Source organism: Anastrepha obliqua, chromosome 2 (assembly GCF_027943255.1).
Source record: "Anastrepha obliqua isolate idAnaObli1 chromosome 2, idAnaObli1_1.0, whole genome shotgun sequence".
Lineage (NCBI taxonomy): Eukaryota > Metazoa > Arthropoda > Insecta > Diptera > Tephritidae > Anastrepha > Anastrepha obliqua.
In genome coordinates this window covers 12,868,481-12,883,773 of record NC_072893.1, presented here as the reverse complement: position 1 = coordinate 12,883,773, position 15,293 = coordinate 12,868,481, and the positions used below count along the sequence as shown (strand labels likewise).

Here is a 15,293-nt window from a genome sequence, read left to right as displayed (position 1 = left end):
TATCGAAATAGGTTTGTGTGCGACCAAGATTCGGAAGAAAATGTTTTTCCTAAAGCAGTTTCCGCTAGACAGGCAATGACAAATCTAGGAGTGTACAAAAACGCTGTATGCCGCTCTTTTTGTGGGACAACATCCACAAAATGATGTACCTAAGTGCCAATTACACATACAAGTTATTGTACGATACCATCCATACTTTGAAAACACTCCACATATTGTTTAAACCTCTTCAAACCTCTTCAAAACTTATGGGCTCATCGGGTAGACATATTAAAGAATATCACATGCAGCGCATGTGGCTACTGCTAAGCCCACTCATTTTCTTACCTCATGGACCAACTGAAAACACCAAAATTCGTGATCCTATGGAAACAGTAGATGAATCTGCTCTTGCCAGCTCGTCCGCGACTTTAGTTTATTTTAGTAAGGGGCAAAGTTTTCATCACAACATTAGAGGCTGTGAGTGAGCCGCAAAAGCAGGCAGATACGCGACATTAACATCGAGGAAGGGGACGAATTCTGCTCTCTCAGAAGCATCATCAACAGAACTGGCGAGTCAGCAGCTTACATGCGCAATCGAATAGAGATTGGAGATCTTCGCATATATCCAGGTGTATGAAACTAAGAGCCTTTGAGTGAAACGTTAAATCTGTTATTCTGTAAGAAAACGAGATATGGAATTAGACAAATAAAGACAAATAAAAACTCTGCAAGCATTCATCAATCGCTGTATCCGCAAGGTTGTGCGTTCCTAGTCATCTCAAAGTTTGGTGATGAAAATGGCAACCGGTTGGGAATACACTTTGGAAGCCTCTAAGCAACCTTAGAGTGGTGCGCACAAGGAAGTCACAGGTACGGAAGACCATCCAACATGTGGAGGTGACTAAATGAAGCATGAAGCTCTTTGGGCCTCCTACAAACCACGAGAAATATTATGTATATTAAATTCTTCAAAAACTAAAGGGTGATTAGATAGCCATCACACAGAGGCTACAATCCTTCATCAACAAATGCAGAATATTCTGGCCGAACACCATCAATAGCGACGCCCTGTGAAGATTAACGAATGAGGAGCCCATCCTTAGGCAAATCAAACGCAGAAAGTGCTGATGTAGAGGTCTTACGCTTAGAAACACACCAGATAGCATCACGAGAACGGCACTGGACTGGAACCCGCAAGGGAGCAGAGGTTGCCGTCGATCAAAAACTACTTAGAGAAGGTCGATGCTGCGCGCACCAGCAGATGCCGACATCTCATGGGACGGTGCAAAAACAAATAGCACAGATTCGTGTGCGATGGAATAGTCTTGTCGAGGCCCTATGCGAGAGGAGTAAACAAGGAAAACAACAAAAAAAAGATTGGAAGAACCTCTTCCAATAGCGTTTTTTTGACACATCATGCGTGACTACTTTCAAACTAAATATATAATTTTTTTTAGTATTCATTGATATTTCATCATGGAAAGACTTACTCACAACAACGCTTACAAATCGTCCAATATTAGCATGCCATACGATTTTCAAAGCTCTGTGAAAAGTGTGCATCGCGCGCTCAGGCCAATTTATGGTATACATAACCGATCCAAGCTGCACTCAAAGCCCTTGCTAACCCACGCTGCTATTCGAAGTTAGTCGGTGAATGTAAGACAAAAACTGAACAGTATTGCAAAACACAATACAGCTAGTCTTATTTGGGTGCCTGGAGATTGTGGTACTGCAGGGAACGAGTGAGCTGATAAATCGGCAAATGAAGGCTCTGCAAGTATGCCACTAGGCCCTGAACTCTTTCTAGGTGTCAATTCCGCATCGATTCTACTATAGATTGACAACTTCATGAAGCCTACCCATAGAGGACGTTAGTCTGGGTTGAACTCGTGCAGAGTAGCCAAGTGCTTTGTGAAAGAACCAAACAGGAAAATAGCGACCTTTCTCCTAAAACTCAGCAGAAGGTGGATGTAGTCACCGGACACAACGTCTGTGGTCAGCGTATGGCTATCATGTGGGTCGTAGACAGCCTGTATGCCTATCCTGTCTTGAAAATGACGACACTGTAGAGCATTTTCTATGTAGCTATCCGGCGTTTTCCATTTAAGATATTGGGTTGCAATATACTGAGTATGGATAAAGTTTATACTCTTCCTCTTTCGGATCTCTTAAGATTTATCAATAAGTCCAAGTGATTTGAGGAAGAGTGACCTCAAACTATTTTAACCGTCTTACCATCCACTTTTTGTCTTTCCTATCTCTATTCTTTCTACTGAAATCTATTCGAGTGTAGTACAATGGTCTCCTGACGAGTGCTTAGACTTGTCTAACCCCCCCACAAATCTAATCTAATCTGATCTAATCTCATCTAATCTAATCTAATCTAATCTAATCTAACCTAATCTAATCTTATCTAATATAATCTAATCTAATCTAATCTAATCTAATCTAATCTAATCTAATCTAATCTTATCTAATCTAATTTAATCTAATCTAATCTAATCTAATCTAATCTAATCTAATCTAATCTAATCTAATCTAATCTAATCTAATCTAATCTAATCTAATCTAATCTAATCTAATCTAATCTAATCTAATCTAATCTAATCTAATCTAATCTAATAAAAACCTACCGATGAATCTCATTTTTGGTTTAATGGCTACGTCAATAAGCAAATTTGCCATATTTTGGCTGAAGAGCAACCCGAAGCCATTCAAGAACGGCCATTACATCCCCTGAAAAAAAAAGTTTGGGGCGGCGGCCTATGGGGTGGAAGAATCATCGACGAGGCTGGCGCCAATATAACAGTGAATGGGGAACGCTATTGCGTCATGACAAACGGCTCTTTGATGCTGGATGCCGGAAATTGAAGCCCGTGATCCATACAACATTTGGTTCCAACAAGACGGCGCTACTTGCCATACAGCCCATGAAGCAATGGATTTACTGCATCGTTGTTTCGGTGTGCAATTTATCTCTTATCCCGAACCAGTGGATTGGCCACCAAGATCATGCATTTGTGCCAATAAGATTTCCAAATTCTTGTAATGCTTTGCTTTCACTAAATGAACAAAGCGGTTTGCTCGACGACACATTTGAAATGAAATCGTAAGCTATGAAAAGATGCCCAAGAAAAAATTATCTCTTTAGCTGACTGTTTCATATGCCCGAAAACTGACAGTTCGCACTCGCTTGGCGCTATCAATCCGACCTTTTTGGAAGACCCTGTATTATCACGTCCAAAGCATATTTTCGAATACAATTTTTTTCACCGCACTGTAGGTTTGATATTTAAATGCATGCATGCACTTCTGGTAGGGATGGCGCGCAGTGTTCGTAGGTGAAATCATCGACGATTATGAGCAGGGAGATCACAACAACCAAGCATTCATTTTGTATGCACTTTCAGGGGTCTTTGTGTGAATTAACCTGGGCGGCGGCATTTAGCGGCAATTCACAAACGTTGACGTATTACTTACACGCTTGATGTGATATGTCTCAATTTTGATGAGCTGCGACGGAAACAACTGACGGGCGATACTGCAGTTGAGTGCATAAAAAAGGGAGATGAACAAGAAAACTACCACGCGTATTGAGTTGCTGTTGCTATTTAAGTGTTCATAAAAAGTGAAGAGACTGAGCTGTAACAATTCCAGTAAGCGACTACTAAAAAACAGAGGAATCACCCGAAAACGACGACAAACAATAAATTTAACACTTTTTTATAGAGACAATAATTCAGTCAATTACCCATTGAGCAGACGAGAGAAATTAAAACAAGTAAGTAGTTTAAGAGGAACAAAACGAGTGACATGCGTATGTGAATATGTATTTACATATCTGTTCTAAAAAAAACAAACAAAAAAGCCAAAAAAAAATACACTTCAAAGCGGAGTAGCACAAAATAAATCTGTCACATCACAAGCGATGCCAATTTGTCACCAAACTTCAAATGCCAATGCTATGGTTGTTGTTGTTGGCATTCTATGTGCTCGCTGCACGGTATAAAAAACCATAACCGCCGCCGCTGCTGCCGCCACTGCCCCTAAGGAATTGCTGCCTCAAAGCGATGTGGGATCGAATAAAAAACGAAAAACGGGTACGCCAGCGATTACCCGCTACCCTTTGAGTGGCACTTTGGCACAGGGGTAGAGAAATGGGAAAGAAAAAAGTAGCAAATAGAAAATAGAAAAAATAAAACACATAAAAAATTTAAAATGGAAAACAAACAGCGACACACATCGCCAGTCATGGAAATGTTGCAAGTAAATGATCAACGCAACAAAAACGCAAAAGAATCGAAAACTTAAAATGGGGAGAAACACTGACGGCAAAGCGGCGTGCACAACAATAAAAAACTACAAAAACTATACCAACTACAAAAACTACGAGCAACATGCGCTTTATTCAGTTGAAAAGGATACACCTTGTGTTGCATCGTTGCACATGCGGCATGCAACTCAACTAAATTAAGTTGGACGTTGAATATGCCGCACCAGCAGCAAAGAACAGAGCGAAGGCGCAATGCTATTGCAGTTGTTGTTGCCTTGCATTGCTTGCTGCTTGGCCCCGCGGGAATAGCAGCGGCGTGCAATAAAATAACAGTAAATTGCCACTGCCAGCCAGCCAGTCAGCCAGCAAGCGGAGAAACGAAATTGTGATGGATTCATGCGGCAAGCCGACAAGCGCAGACAAAAATATGATTATAATTATGTAAGTTTTGTAAATTTGGAAAGAAAAAATAAGCAAAAAATAATAATAAAAAATATAAAAAATGTAAAAAAATATTCATGAAAAAAAGGGTAAAAAGGCTTACCAGTCGTCAACATTCAAGTCAACAAAAAGTTAGGCGAAAACTCTCGAATTGCACTCAAACAAAAATGCTTAGATTCTGGAGTTGCATAGCTTCCGCACAAAATGACTTTTTTATAGCCTGCGTGTGCGCGCATGTGTGTGTGTGTGTATGCTAGTTTGTGCGGTGTTAACGCTTGCGGTTACTCTGGCTGTGCTATTTGTCTGCCTTCCTGGCTGTCAGCAGCAGCCGGCACTGTCAACATGAATTAACATTATGTCATTTGTGAGAATGTTGGAATTTTTCAGTTTTTCATTCAATTTGAATGGCTGCTGTGTGTGTGTGTATGTATGTAAGTATGTATGTACTCGTTGCCGAGTTGCTCAAAATCGACTGAGCCTCGACTGGGTCGACAGCGGACAAATTGCTGTGCTGTTTTATAAAAAATGCTGGTCCTTTAAAATCTCTCAAAAGTTTTGATTGAAACATTCAATCGACTTTTTCGTCCTTTAGAAAAGTTTTTTAATAACAAATCAATAAATTAATAAAATAAAGAATCAATAAATTAATAAGCATTAGCATATTTTTAAATGTCAAAAACAGTTCGAAGTAATCACTGGTCATGGCAAGGAAAATGCTTCTCCTTTCAGCCGCTGCTACAGCATTTCGCCTTTAAAAGCAGTGATTATCTAACATTGCGTTGCGGCGTAGGTAGGTACGTAGGTAGGTGGTCTAAGTGCCAGTCTGGCACTCCTCAAATAGAACTAAAGCGCCATTTTGATACCCTTATGAGACCTCCAACAGGCAGATATCTACAGCTAGCCAGAGCTGTTGATATAATGGAGAGGATTGATGGGATTTAGGTTGCGGCATAGAGCTCAACAGCTTTTATTATTCTGTTACCGCTCGCGTATAAGTATTTGTGGGAAACTGACCTGCCCGTAATTCCAGCAGAATTACACACATCACATCAGAATACAGGCAAAAAAAATAATAGTGTCCTTTTCAAAATTTCAAAATCGAGTTGAAAAATTATGCCTTGAAAAGAAGCGCATTCTTTCAATTCATTTTACAGCTACATAGTATTTTCTATATATGTTAATAAATAAAAAATCTATAGACTTACAATTAAGTGTAAACAATAAATACAGTCCTTATAATGGCTTAGGTGTCCGCATTTTCTTTTAGAAGGACGTCAGAAAAAAATTATTTTGTACAAGGATTTGCGGTAGAAAAAATAGTTAACGCTTCTGTTTTAGAATATTTTATTTTTCATATTTGTGAGCAGAATCTTCCAGTAATACCTAGACTTGCAAAAACTATAAGCGTACCACTATTTTTTATAAAATTATGGTTTGTGCTAGAACAAAAATAATATAACTCAAAGTTTTTGTTTTTTAAGGTTTTTGGAAATATCATCAAATGTTTAAATTTTTTAACCAGAATTTTCATTCTTTGTCTGAGTATTATAGCCCATTGAATTTCAGTATAATAATGTTTAAGTTTCAAGTGACTACAGAATACCATTGATTTTTGAAATTTTTTTCCCTCCATAAAAGAAAAAGCCTAGCACTTGAAATTTTTAGTATAATAACTCAATAGATTATAAAACTGCATAGCCAGAAAAATTATAAAACTTCATGGTAAAAAATTGAATATTGATATTTTGAAAATTTAAGGGGAGAATTTAGGAGTAATCAGAAAAAAACGGATTTTTTTTGCATTTTCTTAAAGTATACAGGGTTTGCTTGAAAAGTAATGAGCCTTCCCGCGCGGAGCGTCTGCCAAGCGATCAACCGAATGGGCTGGTGGGGGAAAATGATCGTTGGACCTTCCCCTTCCACTAGAAACCGGTCCCAGTTCGCTGGCAACAGCGGTGCAGTCAACATCGCTCCGCGCGAGAAAGCTGTTTTGAAAGTATGTTAGAATTTTGCAGTGGCGAAAATGCAGCGATCGTTGGAGCAACGTTACTCGATCAAATTTTGCGTAAAGCGAAACAAATCGAGTACCGAAACCATTGGGCTACTCAAGGAGGCTTACGGGGACCAATTTCTGTCCAGTGCCCAAGTAAAACGGTGGCACAAGTCGTTCAAGGAAGGCCGGTAGGACGTCGAAGACGAACAGCTATCTGGAAGGCCTTCGACGACGCTAACAGACGAAGATGTGAACCGGGTTCGTGAATTTTTAAATATTGACCGTCGTGCTAGGCTACGTGAGATCAGTGAAGAGTTAAATTTAACTTATTACAATGTGCGGGAAATCGTTACCTCGTCAACAATTGGACCCTTCATCATGATAATGCGCCGGCGCAGACCGCCTTCCTCTGCACCTCTGCATTGGCCAAGATGGGGTTCCGGTGCTTCCTCACCCTCCCTACAGCCCAGACCTGTCCCCTACGGACTTCTTCTTGTTCCCGCGCCTGAAAACAAAGCTGAAGGGGAGGCGTTTCGACTCCATCGAGGCGATCCAAAAAACTGTGACAGCCGAATTGAACGCGATTCCGGCGGATAAGTTTTAAAAATGTTTCCTGCAGGGGAAGGGCTACCAGCGGTGTATTGACGCTCAAGGGTCCTATTTTGAAGAATATAAGTTGTATAAGCCAAAAAGTTTAATAAAACTGCTTAAAAAAAATAAGGCTCATTACTTTTCAATGAAACCCTGTAATATCTTAAAAAAGTTGTGTGAAAATTTGAAGTGAATCCGTCGAATACTTTTCGAGTTATTCAACAATTAACAAAGGACGCTCGGACGCTCCTTGGGCGATAGCAAAACTTTAAATGCGTTTTTCGCAAAACTATGTCCTTTGAACTGGTAATCACTTTAACTTAAAAACCGCTTGGTAGATTTCAATAAAATGTATAATGCTTTTGGAAAAAATAAAAACTCGTGCCTGATCGAAGAATTTTTTTTTTTTTGAAAAATTTCGATGTATTTTAAACAAATAATTCTTGGGTTTTTTCTCGAAAATCTGAAAAATATTTCCTGAGGCCACCATATTGTTAATTTGGAAAGAAAAAGCTTTGGTCAGGCACAAGATTATCTACTAATAAAACTAATTTCTCTTGTCTGATTGATTTTAGATGAATCTCCAAGAACTTGTGATGACCACCGCAAGGGAGTTCAGGAGAAACGGGCTCCACACAAACAGCGATAACTTTTATTATTACTAATTTCTTTTTTTTTTTTTAAATTTCCTAAGTAAAGCCTTTGACTAGCAGAAAAAAATTATTGAAAATCATAATTTTTTCGGATCTCTGACTACCCTTAACCCCTTAAAAAATTCTTTCGGTGTGTGTATGTCCACAGTGCGGTTCCCTGGCACCACTGCTGTATGCGGTCATTATCCACATGCTTGATTCTAAGTCATATTTTTTTAAATAAACTAGACCTTCTGACCTATCTAATTCCTTATATATCCTACTAGTACTTAAGTCTTTTTGTATGAACACATTCGTCCTTGCCTGGTTGTGATTTGTTAAAAGCAATTTTGCATCTTCTATCCAGCTTTCTATTCGCCAGATGACATCGTTTTTACTAAACAAGTTCTCCATTTTTTGTATATTCCAATTCAACTTTGCCAATAAGCAGCATTTTGACATTTTGCTGGCTCTTCCACCCAACTTCGCTTTAATTGGCAAATGCTCTGGTCGAGTACAATCACATTTTTCCCGATGATTCTGTCTACTCAGACAGACTGCCATCTTCACGTCTAATCAGCATGTCCCGCGCTGGCAAGATTTACATGTGCATTAATATTTCTCAAACCCTTTACACACTGGATGCTTCAATTGTGCATTCTTTTATATTTATAGATATGGTTGAACTGAAAAGTCCCGGGCCTAAAATATATATGGCACTTGTTTTATTGCATTCAACTCTTTTCAGTTAGTACTAACATTGAAAATACAGCTGTTCTAATTTTATTATATTCTATTCATTAGTTCGTGATTTATCGTGCTAAGAGTGACGGTACTTCGTGTTTTTATTTTACACAGCTTCTTGATGGAAAAAAATGAAAAGTGCTACGGGAACTCCTCTCCATTAGAAACAACAATAAAGCGATGGTTTGCTGACTTCAAACGTGGCCGTAGAGACACCGCTGTTGCACAAAGCAGTGTACGTCTGAATGAGGCGGGAACCCCAAACATCGAAAAAATCTATAACATCGTTTTAAATGATCGAAAAGTGAAGTTGCGTGAGTTAGCGGACATCATAAAGATATCAAAATAATGGCTTGGTTGTATATTGCATGAGCATTTGACTATAAGCAAGCTCTGTTCAAAGTGGGTGCGGCGTTTGCCTCACTGTTGACCAAAAACAACAACGTGTTGATGATTCTGAGCAGTGGCAAAACTACATTAATTGAATCTCGAATTGCACACGTCTACCGTATTAGGCAGATTTGGCTCCCAGCGACCACTGGGCGTTCGCAGACCTAAAAAAATGATCGCACGTAAGATATTTTGCTCGAATTAAGGGAAACTGAAGAATAATAAAAGAAGAAGAAGAGACAAATCGTTCTTCTAAAGTGGTATTGAAATTTTAGAGCGGTGTTGGAATGAGTGCGTTTTTCTTGATAGAAATTACGTCGATGAATAAAGCTAATTTTGAACAAAAAAGCGTGTTTTCTTTGTTCCGGGATTTTTCAGCCCATGTGTTATATAACGTAAGGAAATGCGACCCACTTGCATCGTTTATGCATTTCTTTATCTTTATTTGCTGCATATGTGGTTTTGATCTTCAAAATGAAGCTACTAAGCTTTCGAAAATTATGTTCAACCAATCTTGCCACTATACCACAAGGCAATTGCACGACTAGGTCAAAGTCGAAATGATCTCTTCAGAAATCCAAAAATTAATTTACTAGTTTAACTATAAATGTAATTATATATTATAAATATTTTTAATTTATTTATTTTGCCCCCTGTGGTGTGCGTCTTGCTGTTTTTCTACAAATAGAGTTTTAAACCTTCTCCGAACGGCAGGTTTTTGGTGAGGTGCTTTTTCATCGCAGAAATACAATTGGAGGTTTGCCTTTGCCTGTCGAGGGGCAACCGCTATTAGAAAAAACATTTCTTATCATTGGTGTTTCGTACCCGGGGTTTCGAACCTGTGCACTTTCGAATGGTAGTCACGCACCAACTCATTCGGCTACGGTGGCCCCCGTCGTATCTATGTAGTTGACATAAATAATCATTAAAAAACATTTCCACACTAGGCACAACTTTGAGTGGAACCTTGCCGATGGATGGTATGGACAAATAAATAACACAAAAAAGTGCGTGTAGCGTAGTACACATAAAAGAAGTGAAACTTTCAAGGCAGACAAAGAAAGAGGGAGACTCCCGAGAGAGAAGTAGACACCAAAAAAAAAAGCGCCAAAAAAATTGGGTCCAAAAAAAGCCCCTAGCAATAGGCACCAAGGAAATATAACGTCAAAAAGTAGGCACCACAAATATATTTCCTACAAGTTTGCACAAACAACAAAGTAGGCAGTGTTATTTCTCACTAAAAATTATCAACCACAAGGAAAAACTCAGGAAAATTAGGCTAAAGTGTATCTAAGATACAGTGTTTGATTGAAAACTAATGAGCCTTCCCGCGCGGAGCGTCTGCCAAGCGATCAACCGAATCGGCTGGTGGGGAAAAATGATCGTTGAACCTTCCTCTTCCACTAGAAACCGGTGCCAGTTCGCTGCAACAGCGACTCTCGAGGCATCGTCCACAAGGAGTTTGTACCTCCAGGAAGCACTGTAAACGCGGCATTTCTAAGAAGTTTCACTTCAAAAACCCATATAACTGACTTTTTAGAAAAAAAGTCAAATGCCATTTCTTACAATACGCGAACGACTTCGGCTTAAAAATAGCAAAGCAACGTACGCTCACCTTACATGTGACTAATTAAAACCCAACTCCCGGCTCCTGCAAGTCGGAAGCAATAATCATTTTATCACACCACAATAACAACATTACATCCACCGAATCGATATTTAATGCTGTCTACAAGCAGGGAAATCACATTTCGAACGCACCTATTTAACTCACTTTTTTGCTAAAATGGCTATCAAGGCGAAATCATGAAAAAATTTGCCTGAAACATTCACTTACACGCAAATAAGCAGGCGCACGCATACATACATATTTGCTTATATAAAACCTATCTAAAAGTTTTGCTTCGAGGCATCCGAGATAAGTAGCCCATATATTTCCCAATCAAATGTGTATATGCATATATGTATATGTGTATGTATGTGTGTGTAAGTAAACCCACCTAGATCGTTGATTTGCGTGCCATCCAAATTCTCCTGTCGCTGCTGATGCTGCAATTTGCCCGAAATGCGGCAATCATTGGCCAATTCTAACAAGTTGTTCACGGAGAAACGTTTCACATTTTCAGAATGCTTACTGCCGACAACGTGCAAGGGATAGTTATCTTCGATTTTTGTAAGTTCATCGGGCGAACAAGAACCGCCGCAGCCAGCATCGGTAGTGGCAGCAGCAGTAACCTCACCGCCGACGGCAATTCTATCTGATTGTGGCTGCTGCTGTGCGCGTTGCTGTGCGTGCTGGTGAAGGTGAGGGTGGTGATGTTGTTGCTGTTGTTGTCGATACGCTGTACCAGTGGCTGCGCCAGCCACTACTTGGTGTGGGCTCATATTAATGGTATTGGAATTGATGCTGGAAGTATTGTTGTTGGTGTTGTTGTTGTTGTTGGCATTGCAATTATGCACACCGAATGCATTATGGTGTGTCAGGTTGTGCAGATGATTCAACGATGATGGCGCTGTCATGCTACGGTCACCACCAACAACGGCACCGCCACTACCGCAGCCGCCGCCACCGGCACCGTTGCCAGCATTTTGCAATGTCAGCGTGGGCACGTTTGACGTTTGTGGATAATAGAAATTGTCGGTATTAGCAATTGAGCTACTCAATTGCGGCATTGGCTGTGGTTGCTGTTGGTGTTGTGGTTCGTGATAGTTAAGCATCGTAATTTACACGTACACAAACGCACTTGCACAAAAGCGTAGAGGAGGAGGAAGAAGAAGAACAAGTAGAAGAAGCAGATGAAAAGTGTATGCGCAGGAAACGAGAGGAGAGACGCGCGAGCAGTGAAAATCATTAAATTAGCGCAAATCAGTGTCGAATTTCGCTGACTGGACCACTGGTTACTAACTGCGCAGCGCCACGCTGAATATGCGATGCCAGTAAGCGTGCGTGTGTGTGTGTGAGTTGTGTGTGTTTGCGCATTAATTCAATTAGGAGTCAATTAATTAACAAAATTGTCGCATGGACATTTGTCGATCTCTATTGGCGATGACAGCGCAACGCCATGGAGTAAAGTTGCATTGGGGCGATGCGGACGACAATGCTGCCGCATGGATGCTGCCACTACGCTAGCACACACACAACGTCATGCTGATTAGCTGTCACTTTTAATTTTGACTATTTTCCGCCACAATTGATTTATTTGTATTCTAATATTTTTATTTATTTTTTTTAATTTTGCGCGCTTCTTTTGTCACACCAATCGCGCTCGTCGTTCACATCAACACCCAATTGCGTAATTTAGCTGCAAATTTTGCTTTTCTCAGCCGGTTGGTCGCCGCTTCTGGTCGGAGTTTTCACACTTTCAAAGTCACTTTCGATTTTTTTCGAATTTTCAATTTCACTTTTCTGTGCAATTTTTTGATTTTACGCCACTTTTGTCTTTACCGAATCACATCAGTCTCATTCGTGCCGCTAGAAATCTTCATCATGGGCTTGCCTCGCTTCTGTGCATGTATATGTATGTGTGTGCGTTTTCTTGTTTTTGCATTTCCTCAAGTTCCTTGCAGGCGTTTGTTGAGTTGGTCTTTTTGTCGTCAATTTGATTCTTTCGCGTCCTAATTCAATTAGCAAAAAACACAAATGAGTTAATTAACTTAATTGCTGCGCAAACACTAAACAATGCCAAAGTCGAATGACTACTGAAATTATTTTCAAATTCTTGTTGGCTTCCCAGCATTTCTTTTTTTTTTTTTTTGTTTTTGCTGCTTAATTTTTCCCCAACTCAAGACATTTTCTATGTACATTACACAGAGGCACCTCTATGTTGTACACCTTCATTGCTGCACACCCCCTTTTGCCCACAGGCAATGCGATGCTCTTGACTTAATGTAGACCAGATGATGATCTTTCCACTGATCGTTGGTGATCCGCAGCGCAGCGAAAGTAAGTACATATGGATACATTTATGTTCATGTGTATGTTTGTGTTTATCGCGTGCGCTCCTTATGCTGTTCTCCTCTCATACCACATTCATGCTCTCTCACTTTGTCGCTTCGGCTGCTCACTTTCAATGGCGGTTCTAAATTTAGTTTGCGTTTTCTAATTGGTTTGTGAGCTGCGCGCAAATGATTCTTGAAATTATCTGCTTTCTTCTTAGATATGCACATACACACATGCATGTATGTTTATGTATATTTGTTTGTATGTACAAGTGTGTGTAAGTGCTTGGAAAATTTTGTAGGCGTTTCCACTCGAGTTGGCTTTGTCGACGCCCATCTTTCATTTTTCCGGCTATTCATGCTCGGCATCTAATGTAGCAAAAGTAAGCTGTTTAAGTGCTTCCTGAAGTTCAGTTCATGTCAGAAGGTTAAAGACTTCATTCTCGACTGATTGTACACAGAAAACAAAAACAATCACTTGCCAAAAAAGATATCCGTTAACAATGAAAACAAACTAGCTATAATTTAAAAATTACTAGACTTAGGTTTACAAATAAGTAAATAAATAAATAAATATTATAGTGTACAACTTTGCTTCCGCCGTGTTTTTCTCTAATGCCCTAAGCATTGTTTTAAACAAGCGATGACATATTTACACTTCAAAGTATTATTCGTTTTTTCTCATCATTCGGGTAGCTCAAGTGCTCCGCGTCAGAAGGATTAATCGCCTTTTGAGAGCCCCATGAACCGAACCATGTTTTGGATTCTTCATAAGAGTGATCAGCATGATTAGGCAGATATATAATATATACATTTTCCCGTCCTAGGTGGGATATAGATTCTCGAACCGGTTTCAATAATCCTTAAATTTAAGATGAGTAGAAGATTAGCCTTCTGCATACGAGCCTGGTAAGTAGCTGCCGATTTCGCTTCCAGGCTTACAAGCCATAGAAACTTTTTCCTTGCTGATGGAAAGGTTATACCGCTTTAAATCGGTCGACAGATCTTTTTCTTCTTACGCGATTTTGGCCGAGTTTAACAAATCGGGCCAGTTGTTCCTCTCTTGTCCTTACCGTCGCCAGTTGGATACACCAAGTGAAGCCAAATCTTTCTCCACCTGATCTTTCGAACACAGAGGAGGCCTTCCTCTTCCTCTGCTACCACCAGCTGGTACCGCATCGAATACTTTCAGAGCCGGAGCGTTTGTATCCGTTCGGACGACTACACCCAGCCAACGTAGCCACTGGATCTTTATTCGCTGCGCTATGTCTATGTCGTCGTAGAGCTCATACAGCTCATCGTACCATCGCCTGCGATATTCGCCTTTGCCTACGTGCAAATGTCCAAAAAATCTTCCGCAGAATCTTTCTCTCAAACACTCCAAGCTCCGCCTGGTCAGATGTATTCATCGTTCAAGCTTCTGCGCCATACGTTAGGACGGGCATGATGAGAGCCTTGTAAAGTGTTAGTTTTGTTCGTCGAGAGAGGACTTTACTACTCATTTGCCTTCTTAGTCCAAAGAAGCACTTGTTTGCAAAAGATATTCTACGTTGGATTTCAAGGCTGACATTGTTATCGGTGTTAATGCTGGTTCCTAAATAAACGAAGTCTTTTACCACCTCGAAATCATAACTGTCAACAGTGACGTGGGTGCCGATACGCGAGTGCGCCGACAGTTTGTTTGATGACAGAAAGTACTTCGTTTTCTCCTCGTTCACCACCAGACTCGCTCGCTTGCCTCTTTATCTAGTTTGAAAAAAGCAGATTAAGTTCTGCTGCTCTTACGACCCTCTCCAACATCAGGTTAAGGAAGTCAGTCACACAACAGCGAGTCACCCTGTCTAAAACCTTGTTTGGTATCAAACGGCTCGGAGAGGTCCTTTCCATTTCTGACGGCGCTGCTCGTATTGAGCAACGTCATCTTGCATAGCGTATTAACTAGTTTTGCGGGAATACCAAATTCAGATATCGTGGCATACAGGAAACTCATTTTCGTACTGTCGAATGCTTTGAAATCGACGAAAAGATGGTGTGTGTCGATTCTCCTTTCCAAGACTTGGAGCATTGTGAATATCTGATCGATTGTGGACTTTCCAGGTTTAAAGCCACACTGATAAGGTCCCATCAGTTGGTTGATGGTGGGCTTCAGCCTTTCACACAATACGCTCGCTAGAACCTTTTAGGCGATATTTAGAAGACTAATCCGGCGGTAATTGGCACAGATTGCAGGATCGCCCTTCTTATGGATTGGGCAGAGCACACTTAAGTTCCAATCGGCGGGCATGTTTTCATTCGACCGGCTTCT

General features: G+C 40.3%; 1 protein-coding gene across 1 annotated transcript in view; it reads right to left on the bottom strand.

The window, feature by feature from the left end:
• LOC129237092 (pituitary homeobox 1-like) overlaps window positions 1-11,767 on the bottom strand; it is a 33,300-nt gene extending 21,533 nt beyond the window's left edge. The window contains exon 1 of the mRNA XM_054871509.1: window positions 11,050-11,767. Coding sequence (XP_054727484.1) covers window positions 11,050-11,767 — 718 coding nt within the window. The remainder of the gene's footprint in view (window positions 1-11,049) is intronic.
• Between the last annotated feature and the right edge of the window lie 3,526 nt (window positions 11,768-15,293).